Source organism: Lepidothrix coronata, unplaced genomic scaffold (genome assembly GCF_001604755.1).
Source record: "Lepidothrix coronata isolate B3197 unplaced genomic scaffold, Lepidothrix_coronata-1.0 Scaffold74, whole genome shotgun sequence".
Lineage (NCBI taxonomy): Eukaryota > Metazoa > Chordata > Aves > Passeriformes > Pipridae > Lepidothrix > Lepidothrix coronata.
In genome coordinates, this window is record NW_016690254.1 from 1120976 (window position 1) to 1138931 (window position 17956).

At 42.3% G+C, this 17956-nt stretch overlaps 1 protein-coding gene across 1 annotated transcript in view; it reads right to left on the reverse strand.

Annotated features, from left to right (window-relative positions):
- Positions 1-10879: 10879 nt before the first annotated feature.
- The window catches only part of PTPRN2 (protein tyrosine phosphatase, receptor type N2), a 577227-nt gene continuing 570150 nt past the window's right edge, over positions 10880-17956 (reverse strand). Inside the window, exon 22 of the mRNA XM_017819358.1 lies at positions 10880-15605. Within this exon, the coding sequence (XP_017674847.1) occupies positions 15534-15605 (72 nt within the window). The 3' untranslated portion in view covers positions 10880-15533. The remainder of the gene's footprint in view (positions 15606-17956) is intronic.

A 17956-nucleotide genomic window follows, 5' to 3' on the forward strand; every position in this document is an offset into this window, starting at 1 on the left:
ATATGTCTCAGCAATTTGTCTGAGAGCTCCTAACTGAGTCTGTGACAATCATTCATTCTCCCACTCTAACAACCAGTGGTGCAGCTTGCCTTGCCCCTGCACTCCCTGGGGATGGACTGAGGCTGGCCAAGCCAACATGACCTGCTCAGGGGACTGGCAGGGACATGGCCAGGCTCACCTTCCTCTGAGGGAGGAGTGGTGCTCACACAAAATTTGGTGTCTGGGTTAAATACTGCAGGTGAGATCTCAGCTCCCGCTGCCGCAATGGGAGCAGGTTTGCTTAGTCAAGGGGTCCAGCATTTACCTCCAACCACTGATAAGCTAATAACTTCAGGCTGCTAATTTAGACCTGTAAATTAGACCCATGAAGAAGCTGGTGTGAACACCTTCCATGGTTCCTGCAGTGGCTGGTGAAGGAGCATGGATTGCCCTCGGAGGCAGGGCAGTGTCCCGTCAGCCTTATTAAAAGTGTTCCCATTCCTGTGCTGCAGATGAAGGACTTCAGTCCCTGGAGCTGGCAGGGGTGATTTTCCAAGCACTGACTGCAAAGGAAGTGGCATATGCAAGTACAGGCTGTCCTGGTGAGCATGGGAATGACTGCTGTGGTAGCACAGAGCATACGAGATGTAGGCTGGCAGCTGGGTCAGGCAGAAGAGTTCAGTATTCCTCTTGTGCAGTATGGCTGGGTAGGGATAGAATTCCTAACACCTCTTCTGTGGACTAGGCAGTGTCAGGATTGTGTCTGGAACAATAAATCTCTTCATCCTGCCTGCTCCAAAACGAGTACTGTGGTGAGTTCCAAAACTTCTCTTAAACACTCAGAAAGAGAAGGAAATAAGCAGTAAATGTATCTGTCAGGCAATGATTTAAAGGGAGGATAATGTAAAGGGTATCCCTGTGCTGGTTTTGTCCAGGATAGAGTTAATTTTTTTCACAGTAGCTTGTATGGGGCTGTGTTTTGGATTTGTGTTGAAAACAGTGTTGATAATATAGAGATGCTTTTGCTGTTGCTGATCAGGGCTTGCACAGAGCCAGCACTGATTCTGCTTTTCATACTGCCCTGCCAGCAAGAGGGCTGGAGATGCACAAGGTGTTGTGAGGAAACACAGTCAGGATAGTTGATCCCAGCTGACCCAAGGGGTATCCCACATGATATGGCACCATGCTTAGTATATAAAGTGGAGGGAAGGCAGAGGGAGTGGGGGACATTTGGAGAGATGATGTTTGTCTTCCCAAGTCACCATTCTGCGTGATGGAACTCTGTTCTCCTGGAGATAGCTGAACACCTGCCTGTCCTTGGGAAGTGGTGAATCAGTTCCTTGTTTAGTTTGCTTGTGTGTGAGGGTTTTGCTTTACCTGTTAAACTGTCTTTATCTCAACCCCTGAGTTTTCTCACTTTTACTCTTCCAATTCTCTCCCCATCCCGCTGGCGGGGGACTGAGCGAGCAGCTGCGTGGGGCTTGGGTGTTGGCTGGGGTTAAACCAGGGCAATCCCCCACTGCCTGTTTGGGTGGATGCAACGAGGAAAACTCATGCCACCAGCTACAGATGTGAACAATGCATTGGTGAGCTAAGTGTCACTGTTCCCCTGTCCTCTTGGGACATGGCAGGTGACCCAAGAATCTCAGGTGTGGGACAGGAAACTAGAGGACACATGTCAACCCCCAGGAATGGAACCATTAGGACTGAAATCCCAAGGGTCAGAATGCTTGAAATGACATCTATCACAACCTTTTGAACATCTGTTTGTGTTCTAAATTACCTTTTAGTTTTTGTCTTTTAGGCTAACAGTAGGCAAAGTGTTTGTGACTATCTCTGCAGCCATGAAGCTCCTCAAAGTCTGAGGTGATTTTTGTGATCGAATGTTTCTGGACATGATAGGTGCTATTTTTTATCCCTCAAAATCCTGCAGGTGGCAAATGCACAGAATCCAGCCCGAATGTTTATGCAAGAAAAAAACAAAAATGGAATTTCTTATTCTAACCAGAAGAGGTGGGGACTGGGCTAAATTCTTAGTCTGGGGTAGCCAAGGCTCAGGAAAGGGTCCTTTGAACCAAAGGGTCTCGAAGAGTGTATTTTCAGTGACATTTTCTCCATTGAATTTTTTCACCAAATGTAGATTTTTTTCAATAGAAATCTGTCAGTTTAGCAGCTGACTTTCGAGCCAGTTGGGAAGTGGACTTTTTCAATTAAAAAAAAAAGTCCAATCTAAAATTTTTCAATTATTTGTTTAATTAACCCCAAGAATCCTTGCAGCAGCTCAGATAGCTTGACTTTGTATTTTGCACCCTGACCCACTCTGTATGGCCACACAAGGGAGAGAGAGGAGTCAGCCTCAGTTTGTGCCATTTTCTAGATGCACATCCCAGTTTATATGTGGCATTAATGAAAGTATTTGTTCGTCCCTTTTGTTCCAGTAGGAAACCAAATTTAAAGACTTCCTCTTTAGAGCTTTGTCCCTAACCATGTCCCTTTAATTAATTCAAACACATCAAAAATCACATCAGCAGTGAGAAATATCTTACTGGGAGGCTATCAGATTTGCACTTTCCTACCAGTTAGAACCACCTTGTGTTGGTGGAGTCAGTGGAGGGGACTGGTGGGAGAGGCACTGCTGCCAACCAGGTACAGGGACACCAGCACGTGCAAAATGACTCCCAGCTCTTAGCAGAGCCAATATGGTAGCGAAGGGGTGGACGTCTCCTACACCAAAATCTATAGATGCCCAACCATGAGTAAGTGAACATGTGCCTGGTAGGAGTGCTCTGATGCTATTTTATCCAGCATAAATGTCTGGAGGTACATTTATCCATCTGTTGGCTGTCCACATAGCTGTGCTCCTAATTATTCTTTTTTTCCCCCCACCTGCTGTTTTTTATTTATGTATGGATCTATGAGAGATATATATACACACACACACACACACACACACACACACACACATATATATATATATATATATATATATATGTAACAGCAACAGATAGTTGTACAGATAAACATCTGTAGGCAAGGTATGGTCCACAATGGGAAAACCCCCACGGTGTTGGCAGAAAAACTAACATAAATCTGCAGTCAAAGGTCACAGGCACAGTCCTATTAGTTGTCCAACAAAATGCATTTTCAAAAATCTTAGAAAAAAAGTATCAGGAAGAAAGTTAGCAAGGCACTACAAACTCATTTTGTTGCCCCCAGAAGGTGTTCAGAGACAGTGGAGCTACTGATGTTAGGTTAAATAGGAAAGTAGACCAGATTATAGTAGCCTGGCAGACAGGAAGGAGAAAAGACATAAGGAATAAGAGCAATAAAGTCTCCAGACCAGCCAGGTGAAAAGTGCAAACCTGCCCCATCCCCTCCTGTCCATAGCTCACTTTTTCACAGAGCCAACAAAAGTGATCTATATGACATCCTTTATCTGCTAGCCTTTCAATGGGAAAGGCAAGGTTTTTAAGTAAAAATAATAAAAATTTTCATTTGTATTTTAATAGGGAAACATTTCTTTTTATCAGATTACCAGGCCTGTCATGATTCACCTCTGAGCCCTTTACTTGGCTAATGAATTTATGTCCATCTCTCTAGGGGACGAAGATCTTGTCATTCACAAAATAAAGCCATTATCAGCATATCTCATGTTGAGGTGAGGCTCAGCTTTCTTGGTGCTGGTCTCTCCCTCCTGTGCTTGGTGCTGAAATTTTGTCCAATATATGATGAAAAGAAGGACTGTGGGCCAGGAGGTGATTCTGCATCTCTGGTCTGGACAGGGTACTAACCCATATGGCTGCAACATCATGCAGGTGGCTTCAAACTTTGTAAAAACAAGTTACCTTCCATCCCCATCTATTCCTGAGCCATTTCACACCATGCCAGGGCAGCTTCTCAGCTCTGGTTCAAGATCCCAGATGTACTGGCCACCACCTGCACTCTCATCATGAGTATCTAGCAAATTAAAAGTTTGAAGATGGCAGAAGAGCAAACCTCTGTCGCAGCACATGGGATAGCCCTAAGAGCTGGAATACTATCTGATATTGGTTTTATAGTCTCCAGCTAAACAACAAAAGCAAAAGTCTTTTTTTTTGTGTGTGTAACTTCAAAATGCCAATTATTCATAATCCTCACAAAACCCTGGCTTATACAGGGGCAGTCCTCACTCTCAGCTCTGTCCTGCAGTCCTGCTGGCATATCAGGGAGGGCTTGTGGGAGCTGAGTCTAGCAGTTGCCTTCAGGCAGTGCAATGTTCCTGTGAGAGATGCAGTTTCCCTGATTGGAGCCCTGGACACACTGGGGAATGGCAACTTTCAGGGGAAAGCCCATGGGCAGGTGGGAGTCCCTCCACATCTCATGATGCTTTCCTTCTGCAAAGGAAGCTATTTCAGTAACCTCCTGCCTACCTATCGCCCAGCCTGTATGTTCCACTGGGAACAGTATTTTTCCGCTTTCAGCCCACAAACAATTCTGGGCTAAGCAACTTACCACTCTTTCTCTCTCTCTGCTGATCTGGGAGCAAGATGAAAGGATTAGCTGGGACTACCACTTAATTTTTAGCTGTTTGGATTAGCAGAAGCAAATCCCACCTCCTATGTCTACATTACTGACTGAAGGGTAGAGGAGCAGATGGGATGGTGAGAGGAAACTGTGTGTGTAAGTGAATACTTATTAGAGGGCTTTTAAATATCTGTTAGTGTTACACTGCTGTGCTCTCACCTCTTCTCCTGGAAGGTCTAACCTGGCAGTGCATTCCCTGATACTGTGCTCAGGCAGGAGGAGTTTATCAAGACCCTGATGCTCCCTTTCCCTCTTGCCCAAACGTTCATATCTCACTGTACATTAAAGAGAAACTCAGACAAGTAATTAAATTACTTTTCTCTGACTTAAAATACTTAACAATATTAAATGAGCTTTCACAGAACCAAAAGTAAAAGCAATAATGGCATTTTCAGCCAGCATTAAATTGTTAATTAATTGACATGCATTAGAAATAGCATAACTCATGCAACACCAGCCATCTATTCTGAAAAAACATTTAAAATGTGATGGTCTTAGTGACTCATACTGGTCAGATGCAGCTAGACTCATATATGTAGCTGCAGGAGTCTGCTTTAGGAGGGGGGAACAGCGTTGGTTATGTATGGTTGGGCTGTTTATGTCTGCCATTTACATAAGCCCTGCTTTTATAGGAGTGGAATTCACAAGGAAAATTACGAAAGCTTTTACAAGTCAGCATTCTACTAAAAAAAGAACTTTTGTGGATATTTATGTGGTTTTGTGCATGTTAGATGTTACAGAAAAGCAAGTTAGATGTAAAAAGAAATGATCTGTGAAGTTCTCCCAGAATAAATATCTGTAACACCAACAAAACCCATTCTTTTTCGTACCAAGAAGAACAAGGTTATTAGAGACTGGAACTTGCTTGGTAATGAGATGACAACACTGGCAAACCACTACAATGCTGGCCACCTATTACGTTCCTTGGTGAATGTGATGATTTGGGAACCTCTGCTGTATCCTCTCTGCTAAAGAGTAAGAACCCACATCTTTCCTGCAAGGTTTCTGTTCTTATGCCTCACACCCATGTCAGAGGGTTGTCAGAAGGGCACCAGGCTACACAGCATGTCCATCTCCATTTGGCGTCTTGGCCACAGAGGATAAAGGAGGTGGAAGTTGAGCAGGGCAGGAGTTTGGCACAACTGAGAATCCAAGCAAGACATGGTGTAAGGTCAGGTTCAGCAAACACAGCTATAATGAAATCTTTCAGAACAAAATACCTGAAAGTGTAGGAGGCAGTAGTGCATCAAAAAATGTTTTATTTCTCAAGTCATCTCATTATCTCATCATGTTATAACGTCTTTACCCTCTGAACTGCAGAGAAAAATAAGAATGTAATTTAACATAACAAACATAACCTAAGTGTTTCTTCAAAAAGCTCAGCATTTAGTGCTATAACTTTAAGGAAGTCCAAATCCTACCTAACTGCTTAGGAGCACAGTTTGGCTCGATTTCCTATCTTGAGGGTCTTTGCAATGGAAATGGATGGGATGGGCAGAAGTGTAATTAATTTCAGATTAATCCTAATAGATCCCAGCTTGTTACTTCAGCTTCTATATTACCTTATTTAAATAAAATAAAATAAAAATGCAGGCTCTACTTAAAATGAACAGTAGAACAGATAAGAAAGTCAATGCTAAAGACCTTCTGTTCTCTAAGGAACACCTCACTAAGTCAGGTCGCTTATCCGGCTCCTTCAACCATGCACGGCTAGACACGCCAGATGTTAAATCAATCTCCCTTTTCAAAAAGCAATATGTATTCCTGCTCATGGAAAGAAATGTATAAATAATCAAAAGGTAATTCTGGAAAAAGCGGTAGGTTTTTTTTTCCCCTTCAGCAACTTACAAAAGCACTGGCTTCCTTTCAACCTTGGCAATGCTTTTATCAGGATCACAAAGCTGTGGGTCCTCTTTGGCTTCTGCCCAACAGATTAGGTGTAACATCAGTAACACCACAAGAACTGGTCTTGCTCATGCTCACTCTCTATCGTAATATCTACATGCAGGAACAAACATTTCTAATTTGGACAACACAAATGAAACATGCTGGAAAATTAAGCAGACTTCCTGTGTGAAGGAAGTGGAAGCCATGTTTAGAAACAAATGCTGCTAGAACACTGCTGTTTACTAGGTGTTTTTTTTTTACATGAACTCAAGTTTTTGACCAGTTTTCCCTTTTTTCCCCTCTTGTGCTGGAAAGCAGCAGTGCCTATGATCCCACGCAGTGCTGTCACCAGCTGTGAGGTGCACAAAGCCACTAAGTGCTACCCAGCATAGGGGCTGTTCTCCAGTTGTGCCCTACTGTGGTCATTGCAGCACCTCATGACCAGGCTTGGCATACACTCAGTCAGTGCTGTCTGCTGCTGAATTCACAGCCCTGCCTTGAATCCAGTACTGATGGCTGGGTTTTCAGAAGCTGCTGCCCCTTTAGGAGTGGTGGGTTATCTGGGAAACTGCTGTTCTCTGAAATTCCCTCCTTGAATTTTGGTAGAAGCTACAGAATCCAACTGCTAGACACATGATTTGGCATCTAACATCATCTGAGGCACTTTAGGGGATTTAAGCCATCAGCACAGGGCTGGCAAACAAAACACAAGCCCTCAGGCTCTCAGCCATTCAGCATGAGTGCCAGAGGCCAGGCAGGGTACCCATAGCACATGCAGTGTCTTCCAAAACTTACCAATAAGCATTGAATCCTGCCCAGAGTGTGGGATTCAGCTCATGGATTAAGACACTTAAATATAAATGCTTCCATGTGTGCCCCATGCCTTAGTGTCCTCTAAAGTAAATGACAACCTTGGTAGTGAAGCCTAGAGAGGGATTTGTCTGTACAAGTGTGGGCATTTCCTTTTGGGGAGCTGACTGGCAACCAATCTGCATCAAGGGAAATTTCAGCTAGGTCTTCAAAAGATGTTTTTCACTAAGAGGACAAGAGTAGTCTTCATCTGTGGAGATACTCAAAAGTTTTCCGGAAATGACCTGAGCCATGTGCTCCAAGTGCTGTGTTGCCTGGGGGTTGCACTAGATGAGCTCTATAGCTCCATTTAAAGCCTATTTAGTAGTTCTGCACTGATTGCAAAAGGATACCAAAGCTATTTTAGTAGGTGTCTTACTCTATAAGCTGCATCCACCCCCTTGTGTCTAGATCCTACATAACTGATGGTGTAAAGGGGAGGGGAGCAACATAGCTTTTGCAGGGGGAAGTTGTGCCTCAAAAGCCTACTAAGAGGCTTTGAAGGAACCAGTGAGTGTAGGTGATATTGTGTATTTGGTTTTCTTGAAACCATTTGGCAAAGGCTATCTCATGAAAGATTCTTACAGAAACTGAGTAGCCAGTGGATTCAGAGTAAGGTTTTTTGTGGGTTAATGAGTGATTAAAACATAAGAAAGATCTGTGAAGAAAGGTACTGGTTTTGTAGTGATTCCTCAATATAAACCATGTTAAAAAAGAGGAGATGATAGTGAGGTGGCTGAGTGTGAATGACACATATTATCTAGGGTTATAAAAACAAAAGTAGCTATGAAGCATCATGGAGAGACCTTGTGATAATCTAGGACTGTGAAGATGCAGATGAGGTCACTGGTGATAAACACAAACTAATGTACGGCATAAAATACACATCTCTAAAAATAAAGACACAATGACGACCTGAAGAAAAGGATTTAGTGTGAATGAAGGTGGTCTGTGAGCACCTCTTCAGCGTTCAGTAGTGGAGAAGGGCAACAAAATTTTAGACATTTGAAAGAAAAGGAAAAAATATAAAAACATCACTGTGTGACAGTGGACCACAGCCTGGGCCTCAGAGCGTAGCAGAAACAGAATTGGGCAAATTAAGGTGAAGGGTGATCAAAGGCACAGGACAGCTTCTGTAAGGGGAGAAATGAGTCTTCTATGTGGAACAGGAGAAACTAAGGAGGAATAGGATAAGGAAGTCTATAAATTCAAGGTCTATACAATCAGAAATCACTTTCCTTTTTCTCCCAAGTGATCCAATACAGTTACAAGGGAATAGGTTTACAATACAGAAAAGAAATGCTTTTCTACCTAGCACATGGTTAAATTTTGGTGCTCCCTGTTTCAGAGTGGGGGGAGGGGGGGGATTGGATGAATAACCTTATGTTGAAGTGGACAGCCAAACTAGATAATTCACACCCTAAAAATGCTTATTTTTCTTCATTGACTATAGAGGAAGCTTGTGATGAGTTGTTCGTCTGTAGAAGTCCATGGCTGCTCAGAGGTTGGTTGAGATGAAACCCACCTGTAATATATGCTGGAAAAGATGGAGTAACACCCTCCTATATCTTTGAGAACTCTGGCCAAAATTCCTACAAGAAAAGCCTGATGCAGGGCAATACATCAGCCATATAGCCCAAACCATACTTAAGTCTGAATCTCCCTGGCTGGTCATCAACGCTGAGTCTTTTACCTGTATTGCTGATTTACCTGCATGTGGGGGGATAACTGCTGCATTCTCAAGGGGAGAAATTAATTTTTGACTTAACTTCATTGCAGTAAGAATTTCCCCAAGGACTCAGCTGTTTCAAGCACACTGTTCTTGAAAGATTCTATGCATAAACCAAGACTAAACCCAGCCTACCAGTTACCCTTCCCTGTGGGTGTGTAGTCTTTGCTCAGCATTCAAAACAGAAATACCTGCCCCACCAGCACTTAAGTTTTACAATAAGTTCTAAAAATAAAATCCTGAGGAATTGTGGGCAACTGGAAAAGTTCCTGGCTTTTATACTCTACATGGGGCTGCAGTAGTTCACCTGGGAGCACTAGCCAGACTCCCTTTTGGGCTGGCACCAAGCAGCATAGCAGATGGGCAGCTCTTTCCTTCTGACCCCGTTTACTGAGTGCTGTATCCTCCTGCTTCCCCAAAAGCATGAGCAGCTCAGGCTTAGAGGAGGGAGGAGTGTTATCACCTCATGGGCTGTGCAGCAGGAGGATTCAAGTCTGCTGGGGGTGCTCCAGGCCGACACTCAAACCCAGCTCTTTCCCGAGCCCCAGCAGAAGCCAACACCCAGTCTGCCATACTGATAATAAGCTAGAACCATAAATTCAAACCCAAGACTAACAGTGACAAAGTGGTGTCCCTTGGCAGAGCTGAGACACTGTCCTACAGCTGGAACACCGGGGAGCTGTGTGTACCTGTGCAGCATGAAAACAAAGCAAGCACTGCCTGCATGAGTCAATGTATGCACAACTGATGGCTTTTGTGTTTGTCTTGAAGATTCATAATGATCTAGTAGTTATACAGTTAAATGCATTTCTCTTTTTGTCCTTCATCTGATGTTACCAGAGGTTTCAGAAAGCTATCTTGGAGATGAAAGACCTCCTAAATTACACCAACAGGAAAATAGCTATAATGGTGCATATATTTTGCTTCCAAGATGAAAGTCACCTTCTTACACTGAGAAAGGCATAGATATTAAAACATGCAACTACATAAACAAGGTTAAAGAATGTAAAATGTGATTCTTCTGATGGGAAGGATGTGAGCTGGACCAGGACGGTTTTACCTTCCTGTTTATGTTTTTCTAGTTATTTCCAGGTAAGTGGCAAAATATTTTAAGTCTTCTTCAAAACATAAGTGAAATTTTAACACATATTGTAAGACCATGAGAAAACTGCCATACCAGGGCTGTGTAATCCCAAAGACTGCTCTGATGACAGCAAACAATAGATATTTCATGGGAGGTACAATCCTTCATATCATGGCCAGTGCTAATGGGAAAATGACTTCCCATCCCCCAGGGAAAAGACTGTTTATTTTATGCTGTGCTTGTCCAGGAACCTTAGACTTTATTCCTCTTAACCTTATTTAATATAACAGTGAGTATTTTCCATTACCTGTTCAAATCCTTTTATGAATCCTGCTACTATTTCAAAACTACAAATCCTTGGCCATTTTGTGATGCTCTGATCCACCAGCCTTTCCCGCCCCAAAACATTTTCCTGCCTTTAATTTTCCTGAAAGTGAATACCATTTAATCCATTTTTTAACTTGTACACTCTATCACACAGGCTGCAGACCAATTTTTTTTCACTTGCCAGTTGTACAAGGAGGGTCACTTTAACTTAGTCATTCTTTTGCCTGCTTCACCTTCTGGTCTGAACACAGGAGTCTGCCTGGAAGGTGCAGGCCACACACCCAAGCTGAAATCCTTTCTCAGAGCAGATTAAACCTGCATCTCTAAGCGCTCAGCAGGGCATTTGTGCCCCTCTCTGTCAGTCCCACATTCCCACCTTGGACAGTCAAAATCCACCTCTCCAGCAAGAGGCATTGGCACTGCTCCCATCCCCCAAATAAAAGCAAAGCACCAGCTGTTAATGCTGTATTCACAATACTATAATCCACAGACAATGTGACTTTATTCACAAATATGATTTTTACAGAGGTAGAACAAAATACTTTGTATAATCTTTTTTTTTAAACTATATACATACAAAGAATATAATAGAATGACAAGAAAGAAAAGGTTGTAAACAAAACAATATTATGCCATCAAATACAGTACAAACAGCATGCATGAACAGCTTCAAATGAAATCTTGCTGGTGTAACTTTATTTTTTTTCTCATGTGGTAAATGAAGAGTAGTAAAGAGTCATGCTCTAATTGGATTGAGTATGCCACAGCTCTGCAATTTTGTTTTAATTATTTTTTTTCTTTTACAATAAACCAACAGGATTGCTTTCTTTTCACTGTGGTGGGGAATGCTTTTGTAATGCCCAATGTAATCTTAACAGAAAAATATAATAATCAAATCTACAAAGTATACTCTCATTTAAAAAGCAAACCCATAGAAACTGTACAGTTTTAAAAAGCGAATTATCTCAAATGCTTCTTAAGAGAATTTTCTAAAGAAAGAATAAAATATGCAGAATAAAAATTAGGAGAGCTATTGTTCTGTAACAAAGCTAATCAAATAGTTGTTTTCTATTCCAATAAACAGCTTTTTTAATTAATGACTATTCTGGAAATTATGAAGTGGGCCAGGTTTTATTAATGTTCCACTTGACTAATAAAGCATGAACTCCTTACAGGTACTATAGCTGTCATTCCCCTGGGGATGGATGGGGATTGGTTCTGCATGCATGCTAGAGACAGGGACAAGGTTTAGTCATGGGTGTAGATTTTAAAAATATTTTTAAATGTTTTAAATGTTTAGAAGCTTGTATAAAAATAATCTTGCTTGTTTTGCTGCTGCATTGAGATTTGGATATGTGATTTTCTGCTGAAATTAATTCTTGGCCCTTACAATCGCCAAGGACTTCCACTGGATATTACCTGGGCTGCACCAGGTCCCACCAACAATGGCCAACAGCAATGGTTAGAGCTCACACCTGAAACATGTGAAGCCAATAGCAAACCCCACACTGTTTTCCCTGTGGCTAGGGCTGAACCTCGAGGATCTGGGATTTGGGGAACGGTGCTGCCCTGCCCCTCCATCCCTTTAAGTCCCGACCCATATCATGGGAAGGGCGAAGGCTGGAGAGAGCAACTGTGCTGTTACTCCTGTGAACTATCAACGGTGGTGAACCACATCTCCATCCCACATACCTGGACACGCTGTGACTACACAAGCCCGGGGTCTGGTCAGGTCACTGTCCTGCTCGGGGACAGCAGCTGCGTGAGCTGGAAAACAGGGTTTTCTCCCTCTGACCAGTGAGGAAGGAAACTGTGAGCAGTGGGGTTAAATCACCCTCCTGCAGCTCACCCCCTTAAATGTCATTTAAAGATTCAACCACACAAACAGGACCTGTACATTCAATTTGTCTTTATCAAGAACGCGAGGACGGTCAATGTTAAACACATGCTGTTTATGGCCACGCATCAGGCACCTGCCCAAGCTTCAATTGCAATGAGTTTACTAAAGATCAAGCAGAATATTGAACAGGGAAAGATACTGGATCTCATTTGACTTCAGGCTCTCAGGTGATTCTGGTTTTAAGGTAGAAGCTCAACTAACACTGGACATGGGACCCACCCCATGTTCACTGTCAGGTTAAGTGATCGGGTGTTGGTATGAACATCATCCTTTGACAGATCACAAGGATTAAGTTAACTGCAGTGAAAGCAAATACCTGCCCTGTGTGGCAGAGCCATCTTTGTGGCTTCATCCATGGCTTTGGCATCTTCCTGGGGAATGGATTATCAAACCCCCCCGGATTGCCCTGGTGCAACTGAAACCTGCATTTCGCTAATTGAGCCTACAGCAGATTATCACCCCCAGAAACATGGCATTTTTATTGAGAGGTGTGAACAGTGTGCTATGCACAGACAAAATACTCTGTGTGATCGTTTACAGTCAACAAAATAAGCCTGGCACCTCTTTGTGGAAGAACTGTACAAAACATGGCTGAAATAGCAGGATTGTCAATGACGGTCAGTGGGAGATACTCTAACCCTCTGAGTAAGACTGCATCTTTCTGTTATGTAAACTGGCCTACAAGTATGAATAAAACAATACATTCCTGCCCCATTAGCCTTGGGGAAGATTAATGCCCTCTAATCTACGCTAAATAAACTCCGAAGCATGAAGAGAAATATTTAAGTCCCACACTCAGCTGCTTGTGAATTAATAGGGATCACCCTGAAATTGCTATTACGAAATGCAAATATTTGCAAAAGAACAATTAAAAAATATTCCTGAAGTGCAAACGAAAGGCTCGTCAGGCATGTTTGTGGTATGCACAGGGACAGTCAGAAGGCGAACACTAATGAATCCCAGGGCAGAAATCTGAGCTAAAAACCCATTAGTCCATTGGCAGAAGGTAACGGCACAGCATCTCGCACGGGGAAACAATTCTGCCCGATAATCAGAGGCCTTGTTAGGATGCCCCAGTTTTGATTCTTTGGACAGTTTGTTTGCATACAACTACCTGTATTTTCAGAAAGCTGCAGTACATGGCTCACAGTAAATCTACTTCAAACACTTGCTGATACGGCTCAAACCGATCTCATCTGCCCTGATCTGCAATTTTGTGTTAGCTAAAGTAATAAAAGAATCCTGTTAAACCTAAATTATCAAATGAAAAAGGCAATTTTCTCATTTATACTCCATTAGTTTTTTTAGTTATTGCTAGGAAAGCTCTAAAATGCTTAGGCCATAAAATAAACATGTGGCTTAATGTACAGTATGTGTACTTAAGAGGATGATGGCATCTGCAGTAACTGCTCTGCACTGCTATAGTAATGGGATGCACAAATTAAGCAACAGCACATATCAAGTAAAGCATACAAAAATGTATGGCAAAAAGTTACAAGCCTTCTGCTTTTTTTTTTTAGTAACTCTTTAATTGCTAAAAAGAAGAAATCACCAATATCCACACCTACGACACAAAATTGCAACATGGTTGATTTCAATAGATGCCCATTACCTCTGTGACAGCAAAACTCTGTGATACTGTTATCTTTTACATTTCATTGATTAGAAGTTTATAAAAGTGTCCCCTTCCCAAATTAAATTCAATGATATATTTTCCAGTGCTGAAGTTAAACAATTAGCCTAATATGGTTTTAAGCACACAACACACTTAAGATTTTGAAAAAAAAAGCACCCCAGATTCTTAAGTCATGGAGATGTAGGATAACATATGAAAAAGCATCCAAGTATTCATTTTTTGGAAATGAAATTAAGAGCCTAGATCACTTAGGTACCTTCAATAATTTTACTCTCAGGCCCTTCATTCAAACATATCAGAGTACTTTCTATCAATAATTTAAATTCCTTAAGAAGAGTGCCACAACTAAACCTGTGAATTCACAGAAGCAAGATTCCATAAATCAAACCATTTACAGACATACTTTAGCACTACTTTTCAGCAGGAGGCATGAGGATCTTGAGAACACAAGAGTCTCTGAAATTCAACCTGTGTGTTGCTTTACCCCTTCATGCTTAATTAAAATAGGTATCATTCAGAACAAGGAGCAAGCAGAGTCTCTGCAGAAAGCTGCAATGAACTTCTGGATCAGACAAATTCGATGAGAATCATAAAATGCAGATATGAGATTTCTCCTTCAGCCAGGCTTTTACAGAAATATATTTTCCTGGCTAAAAAGGGTGGCACTGCAGAACTTTACAGAGGGAAATGCAAAAAATATAAAGAGGAGAGTCCCATTTTCTTCCTCAGTAATCCCATAAAACCAACAATCCATTTCCATAACAGCTCCAGACAGTTACCTGATTGCTGACAGGGCCTTTCTCATCACCTGAGGGGAGTCTACCCTCTGTTTTCCATGCTGTCAGTGGCAGGTACATGGTCAGAGCTGTTGTGCTTGTTATCCCCCAGCTTCCCATTAATGTGACCAAAATGACCTCCCCAGTTGCAATAACTGTGCGAGCCTGTTTTATTTATGGTTCAGATTTTCTTCCTCTCATGGCACAAAGCTGAAAAGTAAACAACAGCTAAGAAAACATTTGCTTGCCAAAGCCTGGCATGAGAAGGTGCAAGCTTTCCTTGCCAGAGCCTCCTGGACCTGTGTTTACTCACACCCTCAGCACTGTTTCATGCTCCAGCTTGGCATTGTATGGGAACAATCACCATCCTCTTCAGGCCCTCCCTCTTATTCAGCTTTTGAGAAGTTACAAATATAACAGAACACTGTTTTCTGCGACTATATTGACTGCACTAATTACCCACAATATTGTATATTTGCTACTAAGAACATGAATGTGTGCTTTCAAAGTGTGACATTCAGGGCTTTAAGGATGTGAAAGGAATTAGATGGATTGTTCTGTCACTTAATCCGAGGCTCTGATGTACTTTTAAAAATTTGTTTAAAACCCCAAAAAACAGAATACACATTTTAACTGTTGAACTTTTACCAGCTAAAGGAGTTTGTAAGGACCCTATCACTATGTGGTTACAACAGAAGATACACAGTTAAGGTCAGGTCACGGTTTCCAAGAACATTCACAGGGACTGAGGATGAGGAAAACGAGGGATGGATTCTGCAGGAGCCTTCAGGAGACTGAGCTGCTCACTGGGGAAGGGCCTTGAGTATTGCATTCACTTCCTCTGCAACTGCTGTCAGCGCAAACTCAAACTGCTCCTGCAGAGAGAACAAACACAAACTCTGATTAATAAAACAAAACACTTTCCAAAAGCCTGGTGCACTATTCCAGAGCTGAACATCCTCAAGACATTGTTAAAAATATGAATATGCAGGATGAACTGTGCACTGCAATGGAAAAGAACAAAATGTTCTGGGATTATTGATGTCATATAACATGTTTGACAGCATCTTGAAGCTGGAGTAATTTTAATGGAGAAAAATGTTAGAAGCAGAACATAAGCTATTGGGACACAATTGATGTATTGCCATTGCGTGGTCAGAAGGGTTTGGGAGTAGCTGATCACCAGCCATTTACTTCTGACACAGAAATGGGAACTTAATATAATTGAGATACACAGTAAGTGAGATGCTGCAAAGCAGAGGCTTCGGCTTTTCCTAGGACTCTTTTTAGTTGAAACAGTCCAGAATAAATATCTCCTCACCTTATATCTATTATAGAGAACAATATCTGCTTTTTGGTTTACCTGTCACTGATCTTTTTAAGCCTCTATTTTTAATGGCCTTTCCACACCCACAAATTACTCAATGATGTTTAATAAATCCTAAATAATAAATATATAGACCACTCCTATGTAATAAATACTTGGAAAGCTTTTTGCTGTTATTAATTTACTGTAACCACAGCACCAAAATGATTAACAGGCTTCTGTGCTGGGCTGGCAGAGGTGTGAAGGACACAGCCAGGAATGGCTGCTACTTGTAAGTGCAAACCTAACTTGCTCCTGAACTGTGTAGTCCTACAGAAGGATAAAGGAGTGTTAAATCCTCAAGGTTAACAGATGTTATATTTTTCAAGCAAGAAATTTTTCTCGGTATTTTAGCTTACTGAAATCACTGAATGATTTGGAGTTTGCAACTTTTCAATGAGCAGTTTACTCAAATGATAGGCAAATCAAAGACACCAGGTAAGGACGGTGGAGGTATTTCTGATTTTCTAGAAGTACTCCAGAGTTTTAAGATAGCTGGAGTCAAGCTGCTGAAGAATGGACTTTGGGAATGGGGGTCTGAGATACACCCTACAAAACATTCCAGGATCACTGCTGGGATACTGTTTGTGCCTTCCATTAGAAAACTGGTGGTCTGGTACTTCCAGCCCCTCAGTTTGTGCTGCCAGGGGCTGTGTGTCATGGCTGCAGAACACAGCCAGCCCCTGGAGGTGATTACTGGACTAATAGTGTTCATTTTCCATGGTGTTTCACTTTCCTGCAGAAATCTGCAGGAAGGATGAAAGAACAAACTACAGGTGTGCAACTCACAGTTCAGAAAGGCAGCTGACTTCTAATTCCTGCAATCCAGTGCCAGTCTTCTCTGCCTTGTCTCACCTCTATGCAGAATCATCTCCCATGTGAAGACACTTCAGAGAAGTAATGATGGGCACAGTGCCAAGGCAGAAAAAGAAATAAAAACTCAGAATAATTTCTGAGCGATGATGACATTGAAGAACTTTGCTTTCTGCTTGGTGCTGTCAAAGTGGCATCCATGTACATTTACTGGACTGCAGCCAACTGTTTTTAATCAGACATCAATTCACCCTAAAGAGTAGGACTCATCCTCACTAGCCCTGAAAATGGTGTATATGACTGCCTATGGCTCCCTGCAATTAAAGAAAAGGCTGAGAATGCTGGTGGCCATGCAGGAGCATCAGCTGTGTTTTAACCAGAGCACAGTGAATGTGTGAGAGGAGTTGGAGGGCAGCAGGGGCAAAGAGGGCATGCCAGTGGTCAAGCTGTGCCAGAACCAAACTGGGAGCTAGTACTAGCTCAAAAAGCTTCAAGACATTGAGGCTGATGCATGAGAAGTGCATCAGGAAGAGAGAACTCCGGCAGGAGGAGGCAGGAGTCACTTGACTCCATTGATGCAGCCCTGTGAGATGAGAGACCTGTGGAGCAGCCTGAGCAGGGTAGGAGACCCTTGTGGTGGGGCTGGCAGGAGAGGGACCAAGCAGGTGGTCCTGGAATGCTGGCACTCAGTTCTGAGTGGGACAGCTGGCCCCCACCAAGCCAGTCCTTGGAAAACGGGGAGGACAACAACAGAAGAAGGTGATCTGAACACGATGGGGCTGACACAGTGATGCAGTCAAGTTCCAGAGATGAGCAGGGGCCTCTTTCAGGATGTGAGAATCAGTTTAGAATGAGGGAAGGTCCCCATGGTAATGAGGCTACGTAAGGTATTCTTCATCTGAGTATACCACAGCCAGGAAAACCTTGTAAGATTGAGGACTATAAGACTTTATTATTAGTCCCATTGCTGAAAATAATTTGTATTGCTCTAAAGTAACTCACTCAGCAAATCTGCCCTTTAAGCTTGTAGGTTCAGGGTGTGTTCAC